The sequence below is a fragment of the Rhinoraja longicauda genome, chromosome 40 (assembly GCF_053455715.1).
Source record: "Rhinoraja longicauda isolate Sanriku21f chromosome 40, sRhiLon1.1, whole genome shotgun sequence".
Lineage (NCBI taxonomy): Eukaryota > Metazoa > Chordata > Chondrichthyes > Rajiformes > Arhynchobatidae > Rhinoraja > Rhinoraja longicauda.
In genome coordinates, this window is record NC_135992.1 from 5,247,299 (window position 1) to 5,269,863 (window position 22,565).

At 50.8% G+C, this 22,565-nt stretch overlaps 1 protein-coding gene across 2 annotated transcripts in view; it reads right to left on the reverse strand.

Moving 5' to 3' along the window:
• Positions 1 to 5,304: 5,304 nt before the first annotated feature.
• The window catches only part of LOC144611597 (SH3 domain-binding protein 1-like), a 57,079-nt gene continuing 39,818 nt past the window's right edge, over positions 5,305 to 22,565 (reverse strand). The window contains exons 12-19 of one of the 2 annotated variants that reach the window (XM_078430795.1): positions 22,406 to 22,487; positions 20,277 to 20,357; positions 18,655 to 18,768; positions 16,001 to 16,098; positions 12,084 to 12,225; positions 8,437 to 8,573; positions 7,221 to 7,694; positions 5,305 to 5,651 (exon numbers count right to left, since the gene is read on the reverse strand). In XM_078430795.1, coding sequence (XP_078286921.1) covers positions 5,617 to 5,651; positions 7,221 to 7,694; positions 8,437 to 8,573; positions 12,084 to 12,225; positions 16,001 to 16,098; positions 18,655 to 18,768; positions 20,277 to 20,357; positions 22,406 to 22,487 — 1,163 coding nt within the window. In that variant the 3' untranslated portion in view covers positions 5,305 to 5,616. Of the gene's footprint in view, positions 6,736 to 7,220; positions 7,695 to 8,436; positions 8,574 to 12,083; positions 12,226 to 16,000; positions 16,099 to 18,654; positions 18,769 to 20,276; positions 20,358 to 22,405; positions 22,488 to 22,565 lie in introns of both variants that reach the window. The other variant, XM_078430794.1, reaches the window with a different exon arrangement.

A 22,565-nucleotide genomic window follows, 5' to 3' on the forward strand; every position in this document is an offset into this window, starting at 1 on the left:
CCCCGTTCCTGCCTTCTCCCCATACCCCCTGACTCCGCTATCCTTAAGAGCTCTATCTAGCTCTCTCTTGAATGCATTCAGAGAATTGGCCTCCACTGCCTTCTGAGGCAGAGAATTCCACAGATTCACAACTCTCTGACTGAAAAAGTTTTTCCTCATCTCAGTTCTAAATGGCCTACCCCTTATTCTTAAACTGTGGCCCCTTGTTCTGGGCTCCCCCAACATTGGGAACATGTTTACTGCCTCTAACGTGTCCAACCCCTTAATAATCTTATACGTTTCGATAAGATCTCCTCTCATCCTTCTAAATTTCAGTGTATACAAGCCTAGTCGCTCCAGTCTTTCAACATACGACAGTCCCGCCATTCCAGGAATTAACCTAGTAAACCTACGCTGCACGCCCTCAATAGCAAGAATATCCTTCCTCAAATATGGAGACCAAAATTGCACACAGTACTCCAGGTGCGGTCTCACTAGGGCCCTGGACAACTGCAGAAGGACCTCTTTGCTCCGATACTCAACTACTCTTGTTATGAAGGCCAACATTCCATTGGCTTTCTTCACTATACTCATGGCTGATCATCCGGAATCAGTACCCCGTTCCTGCTTTCTCCCCATATCCCTTGATTCCGTTAGCCCTAAGAGCTCAATCTAACTCTCTCTTGTGGCAGAGAATTCCACAGATTCACAACTCTCTGGGTGAAATCGTTTTTCCTCATCTCAGTCCTAAAATGGCCGACCCCTTATTCTTAAACTGTGTGAGCCCCTGGTTCTGGACTCCCCTAACATTGGGAACATTTTTCTGTCCAATCCTTTAAGAATTTTATATGTTTCTGTAAGATCCCCTCGCGTCCTTCTAAATTCCAGTGAATAAAAGTCCAGTTGGTCCATTCTTTCATCATATGTCAGTCCCACCATCCCGGGAATTAACCTGGTGAACCTACGCTGCACTCCCTCAATAGCAATAATGTCCTTCCTCAAATTAGGAGACCAAAACTGCACACAATACTCCAGGTGTGGTCTCACCGAAGACCTGTACAACTGCAGTTGGACCTCCTTGCTCCTAAACTCAAATCCTCTCGCGATGAAGGCCAATGAATGCCAACATGCCATTAGTTTTCTTGATTGCCTGCTGTACATGCATGCTTACTTTCAGTCACTGATGTACAAGCACACCCAGGTCTCGTTGCACTTCCCCTTTTTCTAATCTGACACCATTCAGATAATAATGTGCCTTCCTGTTCTTGCCACCAAAATGGATAACCTCACGTCTATCCACATTATACTGCATCGTCATGCATCTGCCCACTCACCCAACCTATCCAAGTCACCCTGCAGCCTCATAGCATCCTCCTCACAGCTCACACTGCCACCCAGCTTTGTGTCATCAGCAAACTTGGAGATATTACATTTAATTCCCTCGTCTAAATCATTAATATATATTGTAAATAACAGGGGTCCCAGCACCGAGCCTTGCGGCACCCCCCTAGTCACTGCCTGCCATTCTGAAAAGGACCCGTTAATTCCTACTCTTTGCTTCCTGTCTGCCAACCAGTTCTCTATCCATGTCAATACCCTACCCCCAATACCATGCGCTCTAATTATGCACACTAATCTCTTGTGTGGGACCTTGTCAAAGTCCAGATACACCACATCCACCGGCTCTCCCTAATCCATTCTACTTGTCACATCCTCAAAACATTCCGGAAGATTAGTCAAGCATGATTTCCCCTTCATAAATCCATGCTGACTTTGACCGATCCTGTCACTGCTTTCCAAATGCGCTGCTATTACATCTTTAATAATCGACTCAAGCAAATGCCCATTCCCGATGAAAGGCAAACTGGTCTATAATTCCCCTTTTTCTCTCTCCCTCCTTTCTTAAAAAGTGGGGTTACATTAGTTACCCAGCTATTTAAACCAGCACCTGCAGTTCCTTTCTACACAGACTACAAGATGTACTTTTCTTTGGTCACCTCTGCCTCCAGTGCCTTTTACTATGGGAAGGAGTCCTCACCAGCCAGTGATGACCCCTTCTCCCGTCTCCACCGGCCCCCCTCCTCTTGGACTCCCCCCCAGACGGCCTTCTACCCTCTTGAGAACTCTTCATTTCGAACTGCCGGCGTGACATCGACCGTCTCAACTTTTCCACTCCCCTCACAATAGACAATAGGTGCAGGAGGAGGCCATTCGGCCCTTCGAGCCAGCACCGCCATTCAATGTGATCATGGCTGATCATTCTCAATCAGTACCCCGTTCCTGCCTTCTCCCCATACCCCCTGACTCCGCTATCCTTAAGAGCTCTATCTAGCTCTCTCTTGAATGCATTCAGAGAATTGACCTCCACTGCCTTCTGAGGCAGAGAATTCCACAGATTCACAACTCTCTGACTGAAAAAGTTTTTCCTCACACTCGGACTGAAAAAGTTTGTCCTCACCTACTCTAACCTCACCCCCTGTGAACGTACAGCCCTCCCCTCACTCTGCAGCAACCGTGACATTGTCATCAAGCCCGCCGACAAGGGAGGTGGTGTGGGGTGGTCTGGTGCGCTGACATCTACCGACCAGGCTGAGGCCAGGCGACAACTCTCAGACACCTCCTCCTACTTGTCCTTGGACCATGACCCCACAGGTGAGCACCAGGCCTTAATCCTACAGACCGTTCCTGATTTCATCACTTCTGGCTATCTGCCTTCCTTAGCCTCCAACCTTATCGTTTCCCAGCCCCGCACGGCCCGGCTCACTGTCCCGCGGTCCAGGCTTAAGCTCAGGGGTGACCGCGCTTTTGCGGTTGCTGCTCCGAGACTGTGGAACAGCATCCCTCTCCCCATCAGAACTGCCCCCTCCATCGACTCCTTTAAGTCCAGGCTCAAAACCTATTTCTACTCCCTAGCGTTTGAGGCCCTCTGAGGGGGCGCTGTGACCGGTTATGTATGTGCTGTTATGTTTGTGTGCCATTGTATGTTCGTTTTCTTAGTACCTGAACTGATGTGCAGCACTTTGGTCAACATGGGTTGTTTTTAAATGTGCTATACAAATAAAATTGACTTGACTTGACCTTCTCCCCAAAATCCGCAGAACCACCCAATTTCCCTCTACTAACACTCTCCTCCACCTAGCGGAGCCGGTCCTCACCCTCAACAACTTCTCCTTCGAATTCTCCCACCTCCTCCGAGTCCAAGGCGTAGCCGTGGGCACCCCCAGCTATGCCTGCCTCTTTGTAGGGTACGTCGAACAGTCCCCTGTTCCAGGCCTATACTGGCCCTATCCCCGAACTCTACCTCCGTTGCATTGATGACTGCATCGGTGCTACCTCCTGCACCCACGCAGGACTCATGGACTTCATCAACTTCACCACCAATTTCCATCCTGCACTCAAATTCACTTGGACCATCTCCGACACCTCCCTCTCCTTTCTTGACCTCACTGTCTCCATCATAGGAAATAGGCTATCGACTGACGTCTATTAAAACCCACTGACTCCCACAACTATCTCGACTACACCCTGCTTCCTGCAAAGACTCAATCCCCAACTCCCAATTCCTCCATCTACACCACATCTGCGCCCAAGATGAAGTGTTCCTTACCAGGACATCCGAGATGTCCTCATTCTTTAGGGAACAGGCGTTCCCCTCTCCCGTTATAGATGAGGCCCTCACTCGTATCTCCTCGATATCCCACAGCTCCGCCCTTGCTCCCCCTCCCCCTAGTCGCAACAGAGACAGAGTCCCCCTAGTCCTTACCTTTCACCCCATCAGCCGTCGCATACAGCACATAATCCTCTGACATTTTCACCACCTCCAACGGGATCCCACCACTAGCCACATTTTCCCATCTCCACCCCTTTCCGCCTTCCGCAGAGACCGTGCCCTCCGCAACTCCCTGGTTAACTCATCCCTTCCCATCCAAAACACCCCCTCCCCAGGTAACTTCCCCTGCAACCGCAGGAGATGCAACACCTGTCCCTACACCTCCTCCCCCGACTCTGTCCAGGGACCCCGGCAGTCCTTTCAGGTTAGGCCGAGGTTCACTTGCACCTCCTCCAACCTCATCTACTGTATCCTTTGTTCAAGATGTGGACTCTTGTACATCGGCGAGACCACGCTCAGACTGGGCGATCGTTTTGCCGAACACCTTCGCTCAGTCAAATAATTTGGATTTGACGTAGCAAGTGCTGTTCTGGTTGCCCCTTTACAGAAGGGGCGTGCAGGCTTTGGAGATTTACCAGGATGCTGCCTGGACAATGTAGGGTTCCAGCAAAAAAAGTGAGGTTGGACAGACTTGGATTGATGTCACCGGAACGCCCAAGGCTGCGGGAGACCCGATAGAAGTTTATAAAATGATGAGAGACGTGGGTGGAGTCCGAACCCCAGGGTGGAAACGTCAAGGACCAGAGGGTATAGATTGAAGGTGAGAGGGGGAATGTTTAAAGGATTTGTATGCGGTAGTATTCTTATATAGTGTGTAGGAAAGAACTGCAGAACGAAGGGTCTCGACTCGAAACGTAACCCATTCCTTCTCTCCAAAGATGCTGCCTGTCCTGCTGAGTTACTCTGGCTTTTTGTGTCCATCTTCGGTGTAAACCAGCAACTGCAGTTCCTTCCTACACAAAGAACTGAATCTCTGGGGAAGGAAACAAAAACTACAGATGCTGGTTTAAATCGAAGGTAAGTCTGAAGAAGGGTCTCGACCCGAAACGAGACCCATTCCTTCTCTCCTGAGATGCTGCCTGACCCGCTGAGTTACGCCAGCATTTTGTGTCCAGCATCTCTGGAGAAAAAGGGCTAGGTGGCGTTTCGGGTCGAGACCCTCCTGCATGTTGTGAAGTCATGTGCTGTTCTGCCATAAATGAGAAGCTAGTCGGAAAATCGGATTTTGTTTATTATCGAGGCATCAGGCAAATTTAAATTACACACAGGTAGATTCACATTGTATTTACACTGAGACTTGATGAGATATCTGTACAAAAATAAAAGGCGATTGGAGTCGGGGTGGTGGTGCGGTGGATACAGACGGTGGCACCGGTGATCGGCGGGCTGAGGTGGATTGAAGGGGCTTTGAGGGAGAGGGTGGTCCAGCCTCTCACTCAAAGCCCACTACGTTGGTACTGCAGTGTTCACCGTGAAGGAAAATAACTGCAGATGCGGGTCCAAATCGAAGGCATCGCAAAATGTTGGAGTAACTCAGCGGGTCGGGCAGCATCTCGGGAGAGAAGGAATGGATGACGTTTCGGGTCGAGACCCTTCAAGGGTCACCCATTCCTTCTCTCCCGAGATGCTGCCTGACCCGCTGAGTTACTCCAGCATTTTGTGGTACCTGCAGAGTTCACCATGGTGCCAGTGGGGGTTACACTCTCTGCCCTGGGTCAGGAGATCCTGGGTTCAATCCCCACACAGTCCGGGTTAACATCTACACAGTGGTTTAGTTTTAGCTCAGAGATACAGCGTGGAAGGGAACTGTTTCCGCACTGTATCTCCAAACTGAACCACACGAAGCTAAGGATCCCAAGTTACCATGGTCTCAGCGCAATGAAGTGGAGGCCACGAAAGTCACCTGAACTTCAGGTGTTCCAGTGCTGTCCAATTGTACGTCGTGTAGTTGGGGGTGGGGTGGGTAGTCAGAGGGGCTCCACATCTGGTAACTGCTGCTGACCTGCTGGGGACACAGAGGTGGTAATATATTCCTCAGTGGACCGCAGGAGACGGGCTTCACAAACATGCTCTACCATCCAACCAATACCACACAGAAACAGAGCAAACAGGTGCAGGAGCCAGCACCGCCACTCAATATGATCATCAATAAGTTTATTGGCCAAGTATGTGCGTACACGAGGAATGTGCCTTGGTGCTCCGCTCACAAATGACAACACAAACAATTAAGAATAAAGCATAAACACATCAAAACAATAAGGACACAACATTACGGCCTAAATATGGGCGGCACGGTGGCGCAGCGGTAGAGTTGCCGCCTTACAGCGAATGCAGCGCCGGAGACTCAGGTTCGATCCTGACTACGGGCGCCATCTGTACGGAGTTTGTACGTTCTCCCCGTGACCTGCGTGGGTTTTCTCCGAGATCTTCAGTTTCCTCCCACACTCCAAAGACGTGCAGGTATGTAGGTTAATTGACTGGGTAAATGTAAAAATTATCCCTGGTGTGTGTAGGATAGTGTTAGTGTGCGGGGATCGCTGGGCGGCGCGGACTCGGTGGGCCGAAGGGCCTGTTTCCGCGCTATATCTCTAAATCTAAATCTAAACATGTGGGTGAAAATAAACCAGAGCAAAAAAGAGACTGCAGTTTTTGGTTATTGAGTAGAACTACCACTCGTGGGGGAACAAAGCTGTTTTTATGTCCGGCTGTGGCTGCTTTGAAAGTCCGGAGTCGCCTTCCAGAGGGAAGTGCTTCGAAGAGTTTGTGGCCAGGGTGAGAGGGGTCAGAGATGATCTTGCCCGCTCGCTTCCTGGCCCTTGCAGTGTACAGTTCGTCAATGGGGGGGAAGGTTGCAGCCAACAACCTTCTCAGCTGTGCGAACGATCCGTTGTAGCCTCCAGATGTCGTGCTTGGTGGCTGAGCCAAACCAGACCGTGATGGAGGTGAGGACGGGCTCTACGATGGCAGTATAGAATTGAACCCTCATTGCCTGTGGCAGATTGTGTTTCTTCAGTTGCCGCAGGAAGTACATCCTCTGTTGGGTCTTTTTGACTGTGGAGTCGATGGTGGCCCTCCATTTGAGGTCCCTGGAGATGATTAAGGTCCAAGGAACTTAAATGACGCCACAGATGTGACTGTGGTGTTGTTGATGGTGAGTGGGGGGAGGGGAGGGGGAGTGGGGGAGATTATGGCCGATCATCCAGAATCAGTATCCCGTTCCTGCTTTCTCCCCATATCCCATGATTCCGTTAGCCCTAGGAGCTCTATCTAGCTCTCTCTTGAAAGCATCCAGAGAATTGGCCTCCACTGCCTTCTGTGGCGGAGAATTCACAACTCTCTGGGTGAAAAGGTTTTTCCTCGTCTCAGTCCTAAATGGCCCACTCCTTATTCTTAAACTGTGCGACCCCTGGTTCTGGACTCCCGCCAACATCGGGAATATTTTTCCTGCATCTACCCTGTCCAAGGGGGTTTACGAAGGGTGACCCTTATTCGGGAGTGAGGAAGATGTCAACCCTTCTCCTGACCCCCCCCCCCCCCCGGCCATTTTCCTGCCCCTCGCGCCTTCACGTACCGTTTTTTTCCTCGCTCGGCGATCCTCTCACGCTGGGTTTGGTTCCGGTCAGCATGGCCTGATTGGCAGAGAAGACCCTGGCCCTGGGCGTTACCAGCGGCTGGGGCTGCGACTCCTTGTCCCAGCTGACCTGCGGGTTGCGGGGCTGGCATGGGGCGTTCTCCGGAATGGCCCTCTTCGCCGGGGCCTCCGGCGCCCGCTTGCCTCTGTCCCCGGCCGGCGCCTCCTGCGGGCCGCCCGGTATCTGGTGGGCCGAGCCCAAGCTGGTGGTGCGCTGGTGGGTGCGGGGCGCCGGGACGGGGGGCGGGGGCACGGTGGGCACTCGGACCGGGCAGGCAGTCGCTCGGCGGACGATGGCCCTCTCGTCGGTCGCCTGGGTGAGGGTGGAGCACATGGGCTTCGAGGTCCAGGGCAGGCTGGCCTTCGGGTGCTGGGGCGGTGGGAAGCTGGGGCGAGATGGGATGGGTTTCCTCACTGAAACACAGAAGCAAAAAAAAAACTCTCATTTAGACACATAGAAATTAGTTGCAGGAGTAGGCCACTCGGCCCTTCGTGCCAGCACCGCCATTCAATATGATCATGGCTGATCAACCAATATCAGTACCCCGTTCCTGCCTTCTCCCCATATTCCTTGATTCCGTTAGCCCCGAGAGCTAAATCTAACTCTCTCTTGAAAACATCCAGAGAATTGGCCTCCACTGCCTTCTGTGGCAGTGAATTCCACAGGTTCGCAACTCTCTGGGTGAAAAAGTATTTCCTCATCTCAGTTCTAAATGGCCTACCCCATATCCTTAATCTGTGGCCCCTGGTTCTGGACTCCCGCAACATTGGGAACATGTTTCCTGCCTCTAGCGTGTCCAACCCCTTAATAATCTTATATCACGTCCTCCTCCAACCTAATATGCAATCCCCGGTCAACCCAAAACGTGACCCTATCCCAGATTAAATATCTCAGGTAGACTGACTGAGTCATTCAATAAGATCCCCTCTCATCCTTCTAAATTCCAGTGTATACAAGCCTAGTCGCTCCAGTCTTTCAACATACGACAGTCCCGCCATTCCTGGAATTAACCTAGTAAACCTACGCTGCACGCCCTCAATAGCAAGAATGTCCTTCCCAATTGGCAGACCAATTTCCCTCCTGGGATGGATAAAGCTCTATCGCATCGATGGTATCATGACATGTATTTTGCCGCCAACCCTGCTCATCGCTGACCTTTTTTCATCAGGTTGTTGAGAGTCTGGCCGGCGGGGTCAGCCTGGTTTGGAGGGGCTTCTGCTTTGCTTGGACCCTCCTCCATGTCTGGTGGGGGTGACGACGGAGGAACCAGGGGATATTCTTCGCACAAACTCCTGCCCGAAGAAGCAGAGCGGACATTACACGCACATCGATCAACTCGAGCATCGGGTTCAAACGACGCTTATGGCAATATCCACCGGGTGGCGCCAACGGCCTGCCTGTCCTTTCCACCAAAGATACTAGAGGAACAGGATAGACCACTCGACCCTAAAAACCGTTGTACGTCACGGTGGCCATTTTAGTAGGCAGAAACTTGCAGAAACATTTAAAAAGAAAAATAACAATAATCTGTGAATTGATAGATGAGATATATTCTGCATTTTAATGGTATCATCACACATACTGTTCTCCCACAACACTGATCACACTGCGAGAGGCAGAGCGAACGGCGGGTTTTGCTTACTAAAATGGCTCCTCTGCGTACCACACTTCAGTATAGGCGATTTCAACAGAGTGGTCCATCTTGCTCCTCTAGTATCTTTGTTTTCTACTGCTTTTATTCATTTAAGTGTGTGTTAAAAATATGTTTTAGTGTTTCTTGGTTTGTTTTATGTGGGGGGAAGGGGGGGGGGGGGAATTGGGGGAAACCTTTTATTCAGTCTCCTAGCTGGACGGAGATGCGATTTTTCTCCGTATCGTATCGCGGCCCGGACTGTGGATGGTTCAACAGCCCTGACTGTGGGAGAACAAAGAGGAAGCTGATTGAACTTTACTACCTTCCATCACAGTGAGGAATGTGGAGTTCGCTGTGGTGGATGTTCATGTTGAATTTTATTTTATGTGACTGTGTGTCTTGTTGCTTTTTACTTGGTATTGGCTGTATGGTAACTCAAATTTCACTGTGCCTTAACTGGACCACGTGACAATAAATGTAATCTTGAATCTTGGTTTTCTTTAGCTCAGCTTACGCAAAACAAAGAATATCACGTAGTGTAAGAAAATAACTGCAGATGCTGGTACAAATCGAAGGTATTTATTCACAAAATGCTGGAGTAACTCAGCAGGTCAGGCAGCATCTCAGGAGAGAAGGAATGGGTGACGTTTCGGGTCGAGACCCTTGTTCAGGGGATGCTGCCTGACCTGCTGAGTTACTCCAGCATTTTGTGAATAAATACAAAGAATATCACGGCGACTTGTCACACAATGAACGGCAATGTATTCATTCAGCCACAGGCCCTTCGGCCCATCGGGTACGCACCGACCAGTGATCCCCCGCACGCTAGTTCTATCCTACACACACACACTAGGGACAATTTACAGAAGCCAATTCACCTACAAACCCGGAGTGTGGGAGGAAACGGGAGCACCCGGAGAAAACCCACGCAGGTCACGGGGAGAACGTGCAAACTCTGCACAGACAGCACCCGTGGTCAGGATTGAACCGGGTCTCTGGCGCTGTGAGGCAGCAACTCTATCGCTGCGTTTGCATCAGTTTGATGCGTTTTATGTATTTTATTTAGTTGCTTTTTTACTGGTATTTTCATTCACATGCACCTCCTGAAACACAGTGTGGTCCAGCAATGTTATCAGCAATGTTATCAAGCTCACCTGGTGACGAAGTGCATAAAACCAAGAGGAACGTTGGTGAGGTGAATGTTCACCATTTTTTTCCCCAGGGTAGGAGAAATCTAAGATTAGAGGACAGACACAAAGAGCTGGTGTATCTCAGCGGGTCAGGCAGCATCTCTGGAGAAAATGGATGGGTGATGTTTAGGATCGGGACCCTTCTTCAGATTAAGGGTCCCGCCCCGAAATGTCATCCATCTTTTTTCTCCAGCGATGCTGCCTGACCCCCGCTGAGTTACTCCAGCACTTTGTGTCTGTCTTCGGCATAAACCAGCACCTGCAGTTCCTTTCTGTCACAAAGACTAGAGGACATGGGTTTACAGTGGCAGGGGAACCTGAGGGGCAACTTTTTCACACAGAGGGTAGAGACGGGTAAAGGGTAGCTGCTAGATAACGTGATAGAGGCAGGTGCAATTACAGCGTTTAAAATACATTTGGACGGGTAGATAGTTTAGTTTAGTTTAGAGATACAGCGCGGAAACAGGCCCCTTCGGCCCACCGGGTCCGCACCGATCAGCGATCCCCGCACATTAACACTATCCTACACACACTAGGGACAATTTTTACATTTGCCCAGCCAATTTACCTACAAACCCGCACGTCTTTGGAGTGTGGGAGAAAACCAAAGATCTCAGAGAAAACCCACGCAGGTCACGGGGAGAACGTACAATCTCCGTACAGACAGCACCCGTAGTCAGGATCGAACCCGGGTCTCTGGCGCTGCATTCGCTGTAAGGCAGCAACTCTACCGCTGCGCCACCGTGCCGCCCAACGTAGGAGAGATTTCGAGGGATATGGGTTAAATGCAAACAGGATGAGCTCAGGAAGGTTCCTTGGCCATCATGGATGAAGTGGGCCGAATGGCCCGTTTCTATGCTCCACATCTCTATGACAATAGCTCAGTTAAAGAGATCGGTGTTTCGTTTAGATAAGACACGAAACTCTGGAGTAACTCAGCGGGTCAGGCAGCATCTCTGCAGAGAAGGAATGGGTGACATTTTGGGTCGAGACCTTTCTTCAGAACCGGGACCCTATCTTCGGTTTAAACCAGCATCTGCAGTTCCTTTCTACACAGTTTAGTTTAAGGATACAGCGTGGAAACAGGCCCTTCGGCCCACTGGGTTCGAGCCGATCGGCGATCACCTGTTCACACTAGTTCTATGTTATCCCAGTTTTGGGATCTACACACTAGGGATAATTTATAGAGGTCAATTAACCTACAAACCTGCACGTCTTTGGGATGTGGGAGGAAACCGGAGCACATGAAGGAAAGCCACGCGTTCACGGGGAGAACGTGCAAACTCCGCACAGCAAACTCTACACACTAAAGGCTGTGTGCAAGACACTTGAGACACGGTGGTTTCCGCGCTGCATCTCTAAACTAAACTAAACTGAACGAAACGCAGATGGAGTTTAGACCCAAGACCCAAGTCTCCCCGAGACCAAACGCAGGCTCGGCGATCGTTTTGCTCAACAACTCCGCTCAGTCCGCTTTAACCTGCCTAATCTCCCGGTGGCTCAGCACTTCAACTCCCCCTCCCACTCCCAATCTGACCTTTCTGTCCTCCATTGTCATAGTGAGGCCCAGCGCAAATTGGAGGAACAGCACCTCATATTTTGCTTGGGCAGTTTCCACCCCAGCAGTATGAACATTGACTTCTCTAACTTCAGGTAGTCCCTGCTTTCCCTCTCTCTCCATCCCCTCCCCCTTCCCAGTTCTCCCACTGTCTTCCTGTCTCCTACTAGATCCTATCTTTGTCCCGCCCCCTCCCCTGACATCAGTCTGAAGAAGGGTCTCGACCCGAAACGTCATCCATTCCTCCTCTCCTGAGATGCTGCCTGACCCGCTGAGTTACTCCAGCATTTTGGGTCGACCTTCCTTTAAAGTCAGATGGAAGTGGAGAGTGGAAGTCGAGAGGTCGTAGGCCAGGCATGGGGAGCAATTCAAGTTAGGATCGCACAATTTTTAAGTTAACCAAATAAAAGTCAGAACCTACTCTCCCTTGGCCACAGTGACCTCCTTGAGTGGGAGAGGGGCCGTCTGTGCCGGCTCGGGCGAGCCAGTGTCCTTTTTTGACGAGGTGTAACTGGAGTACAAAGAACATGGTCCGAACATCCCCGACACACTGAAATCCAAATCTGTGGAAACACAAGCAAGTTGCAAAATGTATGTGTGGGAAGGCACTGCAGATGTTGATTTACACCGTAGATAGACACAAAACGCTGGAATAACTCAACTTGTGCTTAAACATTTTAAACACAAAATGCAGGAGCAACTCAGCGGGACGGGCAGCATCTTTGTAGTGAAGGACTGGGTAACGTTTCAGGTCATAGAAACATAGAAAATAGGTGCAGGAGTAGGCCATTCGGCCCTTCGAGCCTGTACGCACCGCCATTGAATATGATCATGGCTGATCATCCAACTCAGTATCCCGTACCTGCCTTCTCTCCATACCCCCTGATCCCTTTAGCCACAAGGGCCACATCTAACTCCCTCTTAAATATAGCCAATGAACTGGCCTCAACTACCTTCTGTGGCAGAGAATTCCACAGATTCACCACTCTCTGTGTGAAAAAAAACGTTCTCATCTCAGTCCTAAAAGACTTCCCCCTTATCCTTAAACTGTGACCCCTTGTTCTGGACTTCCCCAACATCGGGAACAATCTTCCTGCATCCAGCCTGTCCAACCCCTTAAGAATTTTGTAAGTTTCTATAAGATCTCCCCTCAATCTTCTAAATTCCAGCGAGTACAAGCCGAGTCTAGGTCCAGAGCCCTCTTCGGAGTTCAGTCTCGACCCGAAGCGTCTCCCACTCCTTCTCTCCAGAGATGCTGCCCGTCCCACTGAGTTGCTCCTGCATTTTGTGTTTAAAATGTTTTCAGCTCAGTTTACTGTGCCAAACGCGGGCAGGTGGGACTGGCGTCGATGGGGCATCTTGGTTGGTATGGGCGTGTTCATATCATATCATATCATATCATATATATACAGCCGGAAACAGGCCTTTTCGGCCCACCAAGTCCGTGCCGCCCAGCGATCCCCGTACATTAACACTATCCTACACCCACTAGGGACAATTTTTACATTTACCCAGCCAATTAACCTATATACCTGTACGTCTTTGGACGTTCAGTTCAGTTTAGTTTATTGTCACGCGTACCGAGGGACAGTGAAAGGCTTTTTTGTCGCATGCTAACCAGTCAGTGGAAAGACAACACACGATTGCTATCGGGGCCTCCGCTGTGTACAGGACAGCAAAGCTTATCACTGTCTCCTGTGGAATTCTCTGCCTCAGAAGGCAGTGGAGGCCAATTCTCTGAATGCATTCAAGAGAGAGCTGGATAGAGCTGTTAAGGATAGCGGAGTCAGGGGGTATGGGGAGAAGGCAGGAACGGGGTACTGATTGTGAATGATCAGCCATGATCACATTGAATGGTGGTGCTGGCTCAAAGGGCCGAATGGCCTCCTCCTGCACCTATTGTCTATTGAATCTTGGTTGCACGTAACAACAATGAACCGATTCTAACAGTAATACAAAGTGCTGGAGGAACTCAGCGGGTCAGGCAGCATCCGTGGAAGGTAAAGACAGGTGATTCTTCGGGTCGGGACCTTTCTTAAAAAAAAAACTTTAAAAAAATATTATTTTATTGTCATTCGATACCGAGATAATTTCATCAGTCTAATTTGAGAAGAGTAACTAGGGATTCTAATTATTAGCTCTAGACTCAAGACTGGAGTAATTTGTTCTGGTCTTTTATCCAACCTGCTGCTCATCAAACCTCCTTCCCTTTCCTGTCTCCATTTACCTGCCCCACGTTGGTCTGCCTCTCCCCACCATCAGCCTCCGACAATCACATTTACATTATCGTGTTCAGTTCTGGGCACCATGTTACGGGAAAAATGTTGTCAAGCTTGAAAGGGTTCAGAGAAGATTTACCAGGATGTTGCCAGGACTAGAGGGTGTGAGCTACAGGGAGAGGTTGAGCGGGCTGGGTCTCTATTCAGTGGAGCGCAGGAGGATGAGGGGAGATCTTATACAGGTGTACAAAATCATGAGAGGAATAGATCGGGTAGATGCACAGAGTCTTTTACTCAGAGTAGGGGAATCGAGGACCAGGGGACATAGGTTCAAGGTGAAAGGGAAAAGATTTAATAGGAATCTGAGGGGTAACTTTTTCACACAGAGGGTGGTGGGTGTATGGATCAAACTGCCAGAGGAGGTAGTTGAGGCAGGAACTATCCCATCGTTTAAGAAACAGTTGGACAGGTACATGGATAGGACGGGTGTGGAGGGATATGGACCAAGTGCAGGCAAGTGGGACTAGTGTAGCTGGGACATTGTTGGCCAGTGTGGGCAAGTTGGGCCGAAGGGCCTGTTTCCACACTGTATCAATCTGTGTCTCTATGACTCTAATCCCCCCCACCTACAGTCAGTTTGAAAGTCTCCCCTCTCCCATGTTCTCTAGGGATGCTGCCTGACCTGCTGAGTTACTCCAGCACTTTATGTCTTTCAATTTTAGAGGGGTACAGCGCGACCAGCGATCCCCACACACCAGCACTGTCCCACACACACTAGCACTGTCCCACACACACTAGCACTGTCCCACACACACTAGCACTGTCCCACACACACTAGCACTGTCCCACACACACCAGCACTGTCCCACACACACCAGCACTGTCCCACACACACCAGCACTGTCCCACACACCAGCACTGTCCCACACACACCAGCACTGTCCCACACACACCAGCACTGTCCCACACACACCAGCACTGTCCCACACACACCAGCACTGTCCCACACACACCAGCACTGTCCCACACACACCAGCACTGTCCCACACACACCAGCACTGTCCCACACACACCAGCACTGTCCCACACACACCAGCACTGTCCCACACACACCAGCACTGTCCCACACACACCAGCACTGTCCCACACACACCAGCACTGTCCCACACACACCAGCACTGTCCCACACACACCAGCACTGTCCCACACACACCAGCACTGTCCCACACACACCAGCACTGTCCCACACACACCAGCACTGTCCCACACACACCAGCACTGTCCCACACACACCAGCACTGTCCCACACACACCAGCACTGTCCCACACACACCAGCACTGTCCCACACACACCAGCACTGTCCCACACACACCAGCACTGTCCCACACACACCAGCACTGTCCCACACACACCAGCACTGTCCCACACACACCAGCACTGTCCCACACACACCAGCACTGTCCCACACACACCAGCACTGTCCCACACACACCAGCACTGTCCCACACACACCAGCACTGTCCCACACACACCAGGGCCTACTTACAATTACACCGAATCAAATTAACCCACAAACCTGCACGTCTTTGGAGTGCGGAGGAAATTGGAGCACACGGGGGGAAAACCACGCGGTCACGGGGAGAACGTACAAACTCTGTACTGACAGCGCCCGTAGTCAGGATTGAATTCGGGTCTCTGGCGCTGTGAGGCAGCAGTTCTACCGCTGCGCCACCGTGCCGCCCACGGTGTTCTGTTTGTACTGAAGGATCTACATCATACCCCTGTCAGTAGACGACGAGCAGGATAAATCCAACAGCAGCAGAAGTCCAGTCGCCCGAAAGGTTCAGTGGGTCTGAAACATTGGTGGACATGCGGCACGGTGGCGCAGCGGTAGAGTTGCTGGGAGAACACACAAAACACCTGCGTGGCTGTGGAGCGTGGGGGCAAACCGGAGCACCCAGAGAAAACCCACGCGGGTCACGGGGGAGAATGTACAAACTCCACCCCTGCAGACGGCACAGGTGGTCGGGATCGAACCCGGGGACAGGGGGGGGGGGGCGGAGGGAGTGGGCGGACATTGCAAAGCCGTGTCCACGGGGAAGCGAGAGGGGGCTCCACCTTCTGGGAAGATGCCGTCTGCGTTCTGTATGACGGGCTCGATCACCAACACCACCTGGACTGCCGACGCCGAGGCCATGTTCATCATGGAGACCGTCCTGGAGAAAGGGGCAGAGGGAACGCGTCACACACTGCGAGTGAAAGGCGCGCGCTACGATCGAGTGATCCCGCGTCGGTAGCACTTCCTGCATCTCCCGCTGCCCGGAGACCAGCAGACCAAAGAACGCCTTTCACTGAGTTAGAAACATAGAAACATAGAAAATAGGTGTAGGAGGAGGCCTCTCGGCCCTTCGAGCCAGCACCGCCATTCTATATGATCATGGCCGATCATCCACAATCAGTACCCCGCTCCTGCTTTCTCCCCATAACCCCTGACTCCGTTAGCCCTAAGAACTAAATCTAACTCTCTCTTGAAAACATCCAGTGAATTGGCCTCCACTGCCTTCTGTGGCAGAGAATTCCACAGATTCACAACTCTCTGGGTGAAAAAGTATTTCCTCATCTCAGTCCTAAATGGCCAACCCCTTATTCTTAAACTGTGTGACCCCTGGTTCTGGACTCCCCCAACATGGGGAACATTTTTCCTGCATCTAGCCTGTCCAATCCCTAAAGAATTTTATATGTTTCTATAAGAAACCCTTCTCGTCCTTCTAAATTCCTGTGAATACAAGCCCAGCCATTCCATTCTTTAATCATATGTCAGTCCCGGGAATTAACCTGGCGAATCTATGCTGCACTCCCTCGATAGTAAGAATGTCCTTCCTCAAATGAGGAGACCAAAACTGTACACAATACTACAGGTGCAGTCTCACAAGGTTGATGGTTGTCCAGCAACATCTGATGTCTTCTCCGAATTTGGCCCGGAAAGCAGAGGATTCTCTGTTACAGAGCTGTGCGGGATGAGGGAACCATGACAAGGCATGGTGGCGCAGCGGTAGGGTTGCTGCCTCACAGCACCGGAGACCCAGATTCGATCCTGACTACGGCTGCTGCCTGTACGGAGTTTGTACGTTCTCCCCGTGACCTGCGTGGGTTTTCTCCCACACTCCAAAGACGTGCAGGTTTGTAGCTTAATTGGCTTCTGTCAATTATCACCCCCTCGCCCAGGATTCACAGCAACTGGGACCTCAACGCCTGTCATCTCGTCGCCCTTTCTCCCGTCATGCATTGACCCTCTGTGGCTCCGGTTTCAACATACTAGGAGCCTGGAGAACTAGGAGCATGGAGTCGCTGGTCGGTGTGGACTCGGTCGGTCGAGGGTCCTGTTTCCACGCTGCGTCTCTGCACCAAACTAAACTATCCAGGAATGGAAGATTGAACTAAACTGAGTGAAGGACCCTTTCATACTTCTCCAGCCTCTCTTTGCCAATCAACACTCTGCGAAGAGGTGGGCAACTATCTCCTCTCCATGGCAACCGTCCCGAGACCTGGAGTACTGTGTGCAGTTTTGGTCTCCAAATTTGAGGAAGGATATTCTTGTATACACTGGAATTTAGAAGGATGAGAGGGGATCTTATCGGAACATATAAGATTATTAAGGGGTTGGACATGTTAGAGGCAGGAAACATGTTCCCAATGTTGGGGGAGTCCAGAACAAGGGGCCGCAGTTTAAGAATAAGGGGTAGGCCGTTTAGAACGGAGATGAGGAAAAACCTTTTCAGTCAGAGAGTTGTGAATCTGTGGAATTCTCTGCCTCAGAAGGCAGTGGAGGCCAAGTCTCTGAATGCATTCAAGAGAGAGCTAGATAGAGCTCTTAAGGATAGCGGAGTCAGGGGGTATTGGGAGAAGGCAGGAACGGGGTACTGATTGAGAATGATCAGCCATGATCACATTGAATGGCGGTGCTGGCTCGAAGGGCCGAATGGCCCACTCCTGCACCTATTGTCTATTGTCTATTGAGACCAGCGTACATCCATAGTAAACCTCCGATGGTTCAGGAGGGATTTGACTGGAAGACCCTCTCATCGCCATCCCTGTGAGATCCTGGTGCTTGTCGGTGAATTCGGAACAATCAAACGCCTGACCATCAGAGTCCTACTGTACTTGACATAGTAGAGTTCTACCCTCAGCATCATGGGAAATGACGCAAAACAACATCCTGTTTTTTAAAAAAGATAGACACAAAAAGCTGGGGTAACTCAGCGGGTCGGGCAGCATCTTTGGAGAGAAGGAATGGGTGATGTTTCGGGTCGAGACCCTTTTTCAGACGCCAGTTTAGTTTAGAGATACAGCTCTGAAACAGGCCCTTCGGCCCACCAAGTCCATGCCGACCAGCGGTCCCCGCACATTAACACTATCCTACACACACACACGGGACAGTTTACAATGTTACCGAGGCCAATTAGCCTACAAACCTCCATGTCTTTGGAATGTGGGGGGGAAACCAGAGATCCCGGAGAAAACCCACTCAAGGCACGGGGAGAACGTACAAACTCTGTACAGGCAGTAGCTGTAGTCAGGATCGATCCCGGGTCTCCGGCGCTGTGAGGCAGCAACTCTACCGCTGCGCCACCGTGCCGCACCCCCCCCCCCCCCCCCCGTGGAGAAAAGGACAAAATGGCCACTCCTGTCACAAGGAGCTTTTTCTTTGTGCCTGACAGCCTGATGGAAAAGTAAAGTTGACAATGACGATAAGCGGCCTTTCACCGACCTACCCTTCATTCCTGGGCCAGAGAAGGTTGGGTCCAAGCACGATGGCAATGTTACTGGGTGTCATCTTGTTCATGTCTTGGTACTCGGCTAACTTTGCCAGGAACTTGATGAGGTACCTGGTTCCAAACAAAGAGTGTTCATTAGGAAGCAAGGAACTGCAGATGCCGGTCGACAAAGCCAACGCGCAAAGTGCTGGAGTAACTCAGTGGGTCAGGCGGAATCTCTGGAGGACACGGATAGGCGATGTTTCGGGTCGGGACCCTTTTTCAGAGTGATTATGGTGGGAGGGGGGGAAGAAAGGTAGAAGGGAGGAGGGCATAAGAGTCAGTCTGAAGAAGGGTCTCGACCCATTCCTTCTCTCCAGAGATGCTGCCTCTCCAGCTGAGTTGCTCCAGCATTTTAGAAACATAGAAACATAGAAAATAGGTGCAGGAGTAGGCCATTCGGCCCTTCGAGCCAGCACTGCCATTCAATATGATCATGGCTGATCATCCAACTCAGTATCCCGTACCTGCCTTCTCTCCATACCCCCTGATCCCTTTAGCCACAGGGGCCACATCTATCTCCCTCTTAAATATAGCCAATGAACTGGCCTCAACTACCTTCTGTGGCAGAGAATTCCACAGATTCACCACTCTCTGTGTGAAAAAAAACTTTCTTATCTCGGTCCCAAAAGACTTCCCCCTTATCCTTAAACTGTGACCCCTTGTTCTGGACTTCCCCAACATCGGGAACAATCTTCCTGCATCTAGCCTGTCCAACCCCTTAAGAATTTTGTAAGTTTCTATAAGATCTCCCCTCAATCTTCTAAATTCCAGCGAGTACAAGCCGAGTCTATCCAGTCTTTCTTCATATGAAAGTCCTGCCATCCCAGGAATCAATCTGGTGAACCTTCTCTGTACTCCCTCTATGGCAAGAATGTCTTTCCTCAGACATTTTGTGTCTATCTTCAGTTTAAACCAGAATTCTGTGCAGTTCTTTGCCACACAGAAGAGTCATAGTTATACAGCAGGGAAACAGGCCTTTCCGCCAGCCTTCTCCATGCTGACCAAGCTGCCATTCTGGGCTAGACCCATTGGCCTGCATTTGGCCGATAATCCCTCTAAACCCTTTCCGTCCATATTGTATGTGTATGTGACAAATAAACTTGACTTGACTCTTCAGACTTTTTGATTTGTGACAACTATTCAGCCGAGTTCTCTCAGCGACAGTCTCGTTTAGTTTAATATTGTCCCGTGCACTGAGGTACAGCAAAAAGCTTTTGCGTTGCGTGCAATCCAGTCACAACTCCTCCCCCTTCTGTCGCGGGGTAGACTAAGACCGAGACTGACTCCCCCCCACCCTCCCCCATCCCAAATCTTTGCATACATCTCCAATCCTTGCCACTGGTCACTTTAACTTCACGTTTCATGTATTTTGTGTTTGTATGACTGTTGGCAGATCAATTTCCCTCCGGGGATAAATAAAGTTCCAACGTATCGTACCGTCAGTGGAAAAAACTGTAGATGATCGTCCCCAGACTCTGCGACTCTATGGCTCCATACAGATCCAAGGCATCTTCCACCCCCACCTCTCCCACTGGCCCTCCCTCGGGACTGCTCGCCATTCGCCCGCGTGGTGTTACCTGAAGTTCTTGTAGAATTCCTCTGGCAACTTGGCGCACACTTCCCGCAGTCGCTCGATCTGCTTCGGAAGATCCTTCTCGCTGCACAAGGGAGAAGAGTCAACGTTAAACTCCAGTGGTAGGACAAGTTCCTCCTTGCACTCTCCATCCCCTGTGTCTTGTTCCCATTTTGTGCCTTGGCAGCGCAGCGGTAGAGTTGCTGCCTTACAGCGAATGCAGCACCGGAGACTCGGGTTCGATCCCGACTACAGGTGCTGCCTGTAAGGAGTTTGCATGTTCTCCCCGTGACCTGCGCATTTTTCCTCCGAGAACTTATTTTTCCTCCCACACTCCAAAGACGTACAGGTTAATTGGCTTGGTAAATGTAAAAATTGTCCCTAGTGGGTGTAGGATAGTGTTAATGTGTGGGGATCACTGGGCGGCGCGGACCCGGTGGGCCGAAGGGCCTGTTTCCTCGCTATATCTCTAAACAACACTGTCAGTCTCCATGTGCAGGAAGGAACTGTAGATGCTCAGACTGATGAAACGTCTCGACCCGAAACGTCACCCATTCCTTCCCTCCAGAGATGCTGCCCGTCCCGCTGAGTTACTCCAGCATTTCATGTATATCTTGGGTGTAAACCAGCATCTGCAGTTCACTCCTACACCAGTAAATAGGGAGGTGGATGCTGCTAACATGGTGACTGGGAACCGCACACAAAGCCTAAACGTACAGACAAGGATTGCAGACATGGAGTACCGATACCCAAGTTTCAGGAACTTCACTGATTATGATCGTGCGCTGATCGTTCAAACAGAAAATTGGATCTACTGTCAACCAAGTTAGACTTGTGGGTAATCAATTTATACTGTCATCAAGATCTGGTTTTATTGTTAATCAAGCTTCTGTGTAATCTTGCCAGCTGAGTTAAATTTATTGATACAGCGCAGAAACAGGCCCTTCGGCCCACCGAGTCCACGCCGACCAGTGATCCCTGCACACTGAAACCCCTGTCCCACTCAGGCGATGGTTTAGGCGACTACAGGCGACTAGGCTGTTGCCGCCCGGTTGCCGGGGTGTTGCCTGTACGGCCGTGAGTCGTCTCCAAAGAGTCGCAACGTTTTTCTGGTCGCCGCTGGATTTTGAAATGTTTAAATATTTTCGGCGACTGTGGGTTTGACGCCAATGATCGTAGCTTGACGTCTCCTGAAGGGGGCGATGTCGTAGGTTGTCGCCAGGTGACGTAGGTTGTCGCCGGTGCTGACTGCGGTGAATTCCATTGGCGACGACCCACGTCAACCGGCGACAGGTACCGGCGCCAAAACCGGAGGCCAAAATGACGTGAATTGTCTTCAGTTGTCGCCGACACGGTCGTAGCTTGTCGCGGGTGGACGTAGGTTGGCTTCGGTTGTCGTAGGTTGCCGCCTGTGTGGTCGTAGGTTGTCGTAGGTGCGGTCGTAGGTGGACGTCCTACGATTGGGTCGCCGGTTGTCGGTAGCTTGCTGTAGCTTGACGTCGACTAGGTGGTAGGTTGTTGTAGCTTGTCGTGGACATTGTCGTGGGGGAGGAGGTCCAGTTGCAAGTTTTTCAACGACCTGCTACGACTATGACAGTCGCCGGCAGTCGCCTAAAAAATCACCTAAGTGGTACAGGCCCCTTAACACTATCCTACACGCACTAGGGACAATTTACAATTTTACCAAAGCTAATCAATCTGCAAACCTGTACGTCTTTGGAGTGTGGGAGGAAACCGGAGCTCCAAGCAGGTCACGGGGAGAACGTACAAACTCCGTACAGACAGCACCCGTAGTCAGGATCGAACTCGGGTCTCTTGCAGCAGTTCTACCGCTGAGCCTGACCCTGAGAATAGAACAACTGTACCAAGGTGGTGCTCTGCTGATCAGCTTTGACTGATCGCCTGGTGTGCAGCTGTTTTAATAAATCGCCCGTTATCTTCGCACACCAACTCCGCCTGGCCTTTCCATTTGCCCCTACAGTTACTTATTGTCACGTGCACTGAGGTAAAAACCGGCGGCTGGGTTCGGTAGTGGGAGCGAGAGGTCTCAGATAGGAGAGAGAGGGAGAAAGCACCTCAAAGAAGAACACGTTACAAACGAACAACAAAACTAACGAACACTCGACGGCGTACCTGGCGGCTTGGAACCATTCGTCGTAGAGGTCGAATGTCATGAGGGGCTGAGGTAACTCGCGTAGGTAAGACTTCAGGGCACCTGCGGCAGAGAGGGAGGGTTAGTTCCACAGCCGTTCAAACTTCCTCCAGCAACAGGGGCCCAGCGCTAGAGTTGCAG